We start from the raw sequence: 9,035 nt of genomic DNA, 5'->3' as shown, positions 1-9,035 counted from the left end.
AAAAAAAAAAAAAAAAGAAACACAACAAAATGAGTTCAAGGCTAGCCTTAACCACACAGTGATTCTGAGGGTCATGAGACCCTACTGCAAAAATTATTTTTATTAAATATTTATAGATTTACTATGACTATATATAATGATATATAATACATTATTAGATAGTAAGTACTTTATTTATTTAATGGAAAAATAAAAAAATCTGCTAGGTGTACGCCACCACACTAGAGGGTTTGTTTAGCACTTCTGTGGACTTGGCCTCAATCCACCATGAACAGAAAAAGAAAGGGGCTGAAGAGATGGCTCAGCTGAGCACTGGCTCATCCAGAGGTCCTGAGTTCACTTCCCAGCAACCTCGTGCTGGCTCGAAACCATCTACGATGCCCTCTTCTAGTGTGCAGGTGTACATGCAATGAGAGCACTCGTATACATAAAACATAAATACATAAATAAATCTTTTTTTAAAAAAGAGAAGAAATAGGGCTGGAGAGATGGCTCAGTGTTAAGAGCACTGACTGCTCTTCCAGAGGTCCTGAGTTCAATTCCCAGCAACCACATCATGGCTCACAACCATCTCATATCCCATAATGGGATCTCATATCCTCTTCTGGGGTGACTGAAGACAGTGTACTTATATATAATAAAGAAGTAAATTGGACTGGTGAGATGGCTCAGCGGGGAAGAGCACCGATTGCTCTTCAGAAGGTCATGAGTTCAATTCCCAGCAACCACATGGTGGCTCACAACCATCTGCAATGAGATCTGATGCCCTCTTCTGGTGCGTCTGAAGACAGCAACAGTGTACCTACATATAATAAATAAATAAATCTTTTTTAAAAAAAAAAGAAGAAGTAAATCAGCTGGGCAGTGGTGGTGCACGCCTTTAATCCCAGCACTTGGGAGGCAGAGGCAGGCGGGTTCGAGACCAGCCTGGTCTACAGAGTGAGTTCCAAGACAGCCAAGGCTACACAGAGAAACCCTGTCTCGAACCCTCCCCACCCAAAAAAAGTAAATCTTTAAAAGTAAAAATAAGAAATAAAAGGAGGTGATGCTAAAACCACCATTTATAAGCATTTACCTACCAGATAATAGCAAGAGTCCCAGTAGCTCAATAGCAAGATTCTGGGGAGCTTTTGGTTTTGCAAAATATATTTCTCCCCGTCAGCTTCAAAGCTGTGACCCTGCTACTGTACTCTGTAAAGTATAGTGGGCATTCACCCTCCCTACAGCATTGTCACAAGGTCTTAGGTCACCATGCTGGCTAGTTTTTTTGTCAATTTGACAAAAGCTAGAGTCATTTAGGAACAGGGACCCACACCTGAGACAAACACTTCTATCAACTATGGGTCCAGCCTGCCGCCGGCAGTGCCATGCCTAGGTAGCTGGTCCTAGACTGTGTAAGAAAGCAGGCCTAGCAAACCAGTAAGTAGCATTCATTCCACCATGGCCTCTGCTTGAGTTCTGGCCTCCAGGATCCTGCCTGGCTCTCCTCAGGAAAGCCAAAGAAAATTTTCCTACCCAAACTGCTTTTGATCATGGCGTCTTTATCATATCAATGGTGGTTACCATATAACTAACCGGGCAGTTAATGAACCACTACCGAGGCCCAAGGGAGCCTCAGGAAGGGCAGAAAACCTGCGACAGAGCAACGGAACAAGGCTGTGGAGGTGAGTGTCCTGGGTCACCTTGCTGTCTTTCCCCTCCTTCATCCTCAAGCCCCCTTCCAGAAGCAGCTGTCGGGTCTCTTCAGGAGAGGTGCCAGGCATAGGTGCTGTCAGGTCTAGATGTAGAAATTCCTTCAGGAGCTTTTAGATGGGAGACCAGATGTCAGAGAGGTCAGGGCCAAAACCGGGGAGGCCCCCAAGAGAGAACCCCAACCCGGTGCCTCCAGGACACCAGTGACTCAGTGCTGGTTTGCTCACCTTATCCACCTCGTCATTGCTGCTCTCCACAACCTCATAGGCATCAATCCGGCTCACCACCCCCGCCAGGCGCTGCCGCTCCTGCCGCTGCCGCATGCACGAGTTCACGTGGTGGATGAAGCTTTCTACACAGCTGATCTGAGGATAGGTGATGGGGTTTAGGATCTGGGAGAGATGGAGCCTAGGACATTCTGCTCACATTCAGGTTACCATGGTGATGATGGCTTCCTTGGTGCGGGGCTCATCCGTCTTCCTCAGCACCGACTTGAGCAGCAATGGGTATTTGGTGAGCCGCTGGTGGGGCTTGGCCAGCATGTCACTCAGCTTCAGCCGCTGGCACTGCTGGTGCTTCTCCGCCCACTACGGGAATGGGGTGGAGCTCAGTTCTAGTCTCGTCCCCTTCAGGACCCACCTACCCAGCTGTGCAGCCCAAGGTCCTGCACCTCGACTCCAGGCCCTCACCGTGACATACGCGCGGAACAGGTCGTTGTCACGCAGCAGGCCGCGCATGTACTCCATGCAGCCCTCCTCCTCCATACAGTATCGGATGTATGGCTTGAAGAGTGAGCCAAACTGGCCCGAAGCAAACAATAGCACCTGTTACCTCCGGATCCCAGGGTTCCAGGGGCTCCCCATAACACCCCAGCGAGGAAGCCTTTCCAGGGGAGGATTCTAAGCCTCAGAGTTCCACCCCCGTAGGCAGATGGCAAGGACTCAAACCCAGGTCACCAACACCTACTACTTCCTCTTGGCCACAGAGGTAACCTGGGGTTAAGGTCAGTGGAAACTAGACGGGCAGGGGCAGGGAGTTTTTCCGAGTCCTTGTCCATACCATCTTGAAGCCTTTGAGAAAGTCGCCGGGCTGCAGCAGCGCCCGCGTCCGCCGGGCCTTCTCCAGCACCGGCACCATCACCCTGCCCCATAGGCCGCGGTGTAGCCGTGCGATCTCAGTGATGTTGCTGAACAAGCGCTCTGCCTCCACCTGGGTGAACACAAAAGTGGGTTAGCTCCACCCCGCCCCACCTAATCCTCCTGGTCAGTCCCACCCAAGCCCCAACCTCCCCCACCGCCACCCGGGGCTAGGTACCTAGTACCCACCCCTCTTGTTCCCCCAGCTAGACCCCGCCTCTCTCCTAGTACCTCCGCCACCGCCACCCTAGGTCAGGTACCTAGTACCTGTCCCTCTTCCTCCCCCAGCTAGGCCCCGCCTCTTTCCTAGTACCTCCCCCGCCGCCGCCCAGGGCCTGGTCGCACCTCACACAGGAGCCCCGACTCTTGCAGGTTAAGAAGACAACACAGGAACAGCTGTGGGGGAAGGGGACACTGCAGCAGGTTCGTGTAGGGGTGGCGTCCCGGCCCTGAAGTCCTACCCAGACTCTTAGCTACCCACTTCCCCAGAAGGCCCATAAGCACCCAGAGATAAAGAGGGTGTTTGGACCTCTACACCCGATTGAGGGAGGGGTCACCCTGACTGGTCCCATCGGGAGGAGAGCTGGAGAGAATGTCCTCCCAGCACACCTGGAATGCTCTGGGTCACCTCTGTCCTGGTTCAGCCTCTGTCCACGAAGCTCTTTCCAGGAAGCCAAGGCCAAGTGCCACTTCCCTCCCCAGCTTCAGTCCCCTAAGTGCTGTCTATCCATTCTGTCCCACCCGCCCACGGTGGCTGCTGGCTGGGAACCTGACAGCAGGTGTTCAGAAGCAGCCTTTGAACAGTGAGGCCTCACCTGGATTAAACCGGCTTCACTGCCCCAGCACACTAAAGCTCCCTCCCAGGCACTTGAAGGAATCCCCTCTTCACCATAGCTTTCCTGCTTTCAAACATTGCCAGCCAGGTGAAGGCCCAGCTTAGCTGAGGATTCACGCCTCTGGGCTGTGCACGTGAGATCCCACACTTACGTTGGTGATCACCCGTAGTTTCCGGATGTAGGAGACTTCTGTGTGCAGGAGTTCCCACACTGCCTCCTGTTGGTGGCACTGCCGCCGGGTCAGCTTCTAGAGGGAGGGCGGTACAGGTTAGCCAGTGGCTGAGGGTGTGTGGAGACAGGGAGAGTGAGCAACCAGGCCCAGGCATGCAACTCCCTCATCTTCTTGATAGGAACATGGAGACCTGCAGGGGAAGGTCACCCTCCCTCCCGAGCATGGGGATTGTGACAGTCAAGACACCAGAGCAAGCCTCCTCTAAGCCAGCCAAGAGGCAATTCTCCTAGCTACACTGACCTCATGCCCGTCGATGAGCTCCCTCCAGCTGTCCTCCAGCCTCAGGCCTGAATTGTCTTCATCCTCCTCCTCATCTTCCTCTTCCTCTTCCCAGGAGTCATGGTCAAAGCGAAGCCTCCTGGGCATCCGGGGTAGCCCGAAAAGGCTGTAGGCATGTAACTTGCTCTCCAGCTGTTCCATTTTGTCTACCTCCTGGAAGGAGACCCAGGGGAATGGCCAGGGTCAGGGCCAGGGTCCAGGTCAGCTAGCTGCTCTGTCCAGACAGAACCCACGGGGCTACATACCCGGCCAAAGGCACTGGTGCTAGGACTGGAGCTGAAGAAGCCACTGAAGCGACTGGCCGCCCGGTTCTTCCAGCTCTCATTGCTGCCACTGCTTGTACCCCCACTACTGCCAACAGGCAGAGAACAGCTGGAAGGCGCTGGGGGTTCTTGCCCCGGGATGCTCGCCTCCCCCAGGAACTCAGACATGTTCTTGCGGCGACGGCCAGGGGCCTGACCAGGGAGGAATAGTGAAGTGCAGGTCACACCAGCTCCACACCAGGATTTTGAGAACCTCAGACCACCCAAGCAGGCAGAAGGAGCTCTGCATCCTTGGCCTAGAGTGCCACCTCCAGAGACCCAGATGTTCATGTTCACACAGGTTCACCGAGACTACAGAGACCCAGATGTTCATGTTCACACAGGTTCACAGAGACTACAGAGACCCAGATGTTCATGTTCACACAGGTTCACCGAGACTACTGCCCCAGACCACCTGGCTACAAGCAGGAACTGGAAGAAACGCAGTCATACATACATACACACACACACATGCGCACATGCACACACATACACCCCAGAGTGGCACCTACACAGACAGAGCTTCAAAAGGTCCCATTGAAGCTGGCTCAGGGTTAAGAGCAAAGAGCACTCACTGGCTGCTCTTGCAGAGGGCCAGGGTTTGGTTCCCAGCACCTAGGTGGGAACTCACAACCATCTGTAAAAACCCAATCGCTATAGACCTGATGCTCTGTTACAGCCTACGGGGGATGGCATGCACAGCTGGTACACATATATACATGCAGGTAAAGCACTCATATGAATTAATTTAAAAAAATTAAATGCCCAAAAACAAAAGAAGAGAAAGAAAAAGAAGACCCAGGTGGCCAGGCACACACCTGAGTTCAAGGCCAGTCTGGTCTACAGAGCCAAGGCTATACAAAACAAAAACAAAAACAAAAAAAAACAAACAAACAAAACAAAAGCCACCCTATCTCAACCATCCCCTTAAAAAAACAAAAAACAAAAACAAAAAGATCAACCAAGAGCCAGGCAGTGGTGGTGCACGCCTTTAATCCCAGCACTTGGGAGGCAGAGGCAGGCGGATTTCTGAATTCAGAACCAGCCTGGTCTACAGAGTGAGTTCTAGGACAGCCAGGGATACACAGAGAAATCCTGTCTCGAAAACAACAAAAAAACAAACAAACAAAACAAAACCCATGCTGGTGAAATGGCTCAGCGGTTAAGAGCACCGACTGCTCTTCTGAAGGTCCTGAGTTCAAATCCCAGCAACCACTTGGTGGCTCACAACCACCCATGATGAGATCTGATGCCCTCTTCTGGTGCGTCTGAAGACAGCTACAGTGTACCTACATATAGTAAATAAATCTTTGGGGTGGAGCAAGCAGGGACTGAGCGAGTGGGGTTGACCAGAGTGAGCAGAGGTCCTAAAAGTCAATTCCCAACAACCAGATGAAGGCTCACAACTATCTGTACAGCTACAGTGTGTACTCATATACAAGAAATAAATAAATCTTTAAAAAAAAAAAACCAACAACCCCCGCCCCCAAACCCAGGTGTGGTGGTTCCTTTAATCTCAGCTCTGGTAGGCAGGGTCAGAGCTTTGAGGCCAGCCTCCTCTATAAAGAGTTCCAGGACAGCCAAAGTTACACATTGAGACCTTGTCTCAAAAACAAAACAAAACAAAACAAAACAAAACAAACAAAAAACAAAAAAGGAAAAGAAAAGAAAGGAAGAAGAGACTAGATCCATGAGACACTCCCTCCTACAGGTGACAAATTCTCACCTCCCAACACAAATGCACTCATTTTCTGTCCCACAGATAAACATACTCCATTCGCCGATTCCCTGGGCATTAGACCAGCCCCAATCCTAAGATGACAGAAGACCAACATACAGAGAGACTGAGACAACCGCAGACAGAGACAGAGAGACAACTGCAACCTTGCAGAAGCAATGTAGGGAAGAATCCAGGAGTCTTCCTCGGGGAGGTGCCCTGCCCTACCCACACCCCAACATGCCCTCTGCTCACCAAGATGTCCAGGCTGCTCTCTCTGCGGCTCTGAGGGTCCACACGCTCCGACACAGGGGGCCCAGCCCCACTGGGCCTCAGGGCTGGCAGGCTGAGGGACTTGGAATCCTTCACTCCCTGCTCCACCTTGCCCTCGTCCCCCGGCTTGGCTAGGGTGGCACGTTGGGGGGACAAGAAGTCCTCAGTACCCAAGTATGAGAGACATAGGGCCCTTGTCCTCCCTCCCCTGAGGATTCAAGGCTAGGCCCAGTTACCCTCTCTGGGAGCCCCACCCTGCCAGCACCAGCCACCAGCGCCCAGCAGAGACACCTGTATGCTAATGAGCCTGCTTAGGAGCATGGCCAATGGGAACCTGAACCCAGGAAGGGCTCCAGATCCAGGCCGCCCCAACCATCCCACCAAACAGCTGCCCACGGGCCTATGGCTCTGCTCACCTTTGACCCGAAGGTAGTGTCCCCCAAACCTGTAGGCCTCGAAGGTGAGGGACAAGGGTGTGTTGGATTGATCCAGGTAGATATCCACTTTGCCCAGTGCGATGCCCTTCCTCTCAAACACAGGGAGTAACACCTCCCTGCACCCCGGGAAGCAATGTGTTTTAGGAGGACAAGCTCATGGCTCCCCAGCCCATCCAGACACAGCTCCAGCAGCCACCCTGGTTATAAAGAAAAGCAGCATGCACAACACCACACACACACACACACACACACACACACACAGAGACACCTGTCCCCAGAGCTTTATAAGCCCCTCTCAGGCATAGGTGCACAACCAGGACTAGAGAACACAGGTGAACCTTGTAAAAGTATGACATCCACGCAGGCCTGCCCACAGGAGCAGCGCACAGATGCATGGGAGCAAACATACATGCACTCGGACAGGCAGACAGACAGACACACCCCTGCAGAGACTGGGAACCCTGACAAAGGAGCCGTATCTGTCCCTCCCACTTCCTCCTCAAGCCCTACCTACCCCAGTGACTTCTTCTTCATGGCTGGCACAATTTCTGTTTCGATGTCCACGTTCAGGTCGAATTTCAAGGTGAAGCACTCCTTGCTCGGGTCCTGAGAGCACACTGGACGGTCAGGTTCTCCACTGTCACCACCCAGATGAAAATCCCAACTGGGAGGGGAAGGCCAGAGATCTCCCCAGCCATGCTCCTAGAGAGGCTCCTGGTGTGCTACCTGCCTGAGAAGTTCCTGCCCACCTCCAGACTTGGGCCAGGTTGGCAGCTCTGAGCTGAAGGGTAGGGAAGCAGGGGAGGGGCATGCTCACCCATCCCTAGAGTTCAGAGCAGGGAGACTAGCCTCAGGAGAGGAAAGGTGCCTGGGAGAGACAGGGGCTTTTGGACAGGCCTTTTAGCTCTCCTGGTTCCTTACATCCGTGTGCCTCCTCCTTGCTTTCTTCTTAGAGATTTTGAGGCCGGCGCTCTTCCGGTCCCTGTAGGAAAGGAGATGCTGAGGCGCTGGTGGGTCCTCACCAGCGTGGGATGTCAGTGGGAGTCCTGCTAGGCTCCCACTTACAATTGGAAGTAATGTAGATGCAGTCTACCCTGCCTGCTGCCAGTGTGGCACTGTCCGCCCTCTGGTGGCCGAATCTGGAGTCGCACACAATGGTTAACTAGTTCAGACAGGAGCCAGCCAGGCTTATTAGTCTAATCTGGGGAGTTTCGGGGGTGCAGAGGGTCGGCCACCAGTCCTCTGGAGGACGCTGAAATCCGCGGTCCCTGGTCTCACTCCTAGGATGGTGGCTCTGCCCGTGGACCACACCTACCCTTTTCCGTCCGTATAGCCTTCCTCTTCTTCCTCTAGGTCTGCAGCCGGGCTGGTGCGGGGAGGGCAGGACCGGGTGGAAACATTCCGGGCCAGGACAGAGCCTTTGGAGAAAGGGGGCCGGCTTATATGTCCCTGCTCCCTGTATGGTCCATCCTTAGTCCTTAAACTTGGCCTTCTGCAGAGGCACAGTGCCTGGGTCTCCCTAGTTCCTTTCTCCCTAGTGGTTCAAGCCCTTCTGTTCTGCCAAGAATGGGATCTATCGTTTTTATCTATGGTCCCAAGACCCAAAAGGACCATAGACTCTGTGAAGATACACAGGTGATGCCCCACCCCAAATACAAACCCACATGTAACCTGTTACCCTTCGACAGCATGAGGGTAAAAAGGCCATGCCTCAAGGACTGTCCCAGACAGGGACCAAGTCCGCTCCTCTTCCAGGTCCCCCTCCCCCACCACCACACCTAAAGTCTCAGGAATCCCCGGTGGGGGGGGGTGGGGAGGAGTCCCTTTGTCTTTTTTACCAACGTGGAATTGTGTCAGTTCGTCTGAGTGTCTTTCAGAGTGAGAGATAGCCTCTATTCAGCAGAAAGGGTTTCTAAATCCCTCCTTCCAAACACGGTGGCAACCACATCTGACCCCCAAGGCCAACAGAGTTTGCCCAGAAGCTGCTGGTAGCCCCAAGGATAGGCAGCATTGGGAAGACCTTGGCCAGGTGCAAGGGTCTGTGGGAGGTGAGGAGTGAGGAGGTGAGGAGGTGAGGAGTGAGGAGTGAGGAGGTGAGGAGGTGAGTGAGGAGGTGAGGAGTGAGGAGTGA

At 53.2% G+C, this 9,035-nt stretch overlaps 1 protein-coding gene across 4 annotated transcripts in view; it reads right to left on the bottom strand.

Annotated features, from left to right (window-relative positions):
• Positions 1-9,035, bottom strand: part of Plekhg5 (pleckstrin homology and RhoGEF domain containing G5) — a 43,848-nt gene that overhangs the window by 4,650 nt on the left and 30,163 nt on the right. For all 4 annotated transcript variants that reach the window (XM_031379604.1, XM_031379603.1, XM_031379605.1 and 1 more), the window contains 14 exons: positions 8,220-8,322; positions 7,826-7,886; positions 7,419-7,510; positions 6,884-7,020; positions 6,450-6,598; positions 4,421-4,630; positions 4,137-4,328; positions 3,816-3,911; positions 3,174-3,224; positions 2,752-2,901; positions 2,382-2,492; positions 2,130-2,279; positions 1,920-2,057; positions 1,683-1,802 (listed from right to left, as the gene is read on the bottom strand). In XM_031379604.1, coding sequence (XP_031235464.1) covers positions 1,683-1,802; positions 1,920-2,057; positions 2,130-2,279; positions 2,382-2,492; positions 2,752-2,901; positions 3,174-3,224; positions 3,816-3,911; positions 4,137-4,328; positions 4,421-4,630; positions 6,450-6,598; positions 6,884-7,020; positions 7,419-7,510; positions 7,826-7,886; positions 8,220-8,322 — 1,760 coding nt within the window. The remainder of the gene's footprint in view (positions 1-1,682; positions 1,803-1,919; positions 2,058-2,129; positions 2,280-2,381; positions 2,493-2,751; positions 2,902-3,173; positions 3,225-3,815; positions 3,912-4,136; positions 4,329-4,420; positions 4,631-6,449; positions 6,599-6,883; positions 7,021-7,418; positions 7,511-7,825; positions 7,887-8,219; positions 8,323-9,035) is intronic.

Source organism: Mastomys coucha, unplaced genomic scaffold (assembly GCF_008632895.1).
Source record: "Mastomys coucha isolate ucsf_1 unplaced genomic scaffold, UCSF_Mcou_1 pScaffold18, whole genome shotgun sequence".
NCBI classification, from domain to species: Eukaryota; Metazoa; Chordata; class Mammalia; order Rodentia; family Muridae; genus Mastomys; species Mastomys coucha.
Note: the sequence above shows the minus strand (reverse complement) of the source record. Positions and strands in the feature narration are given on the sequence as shown.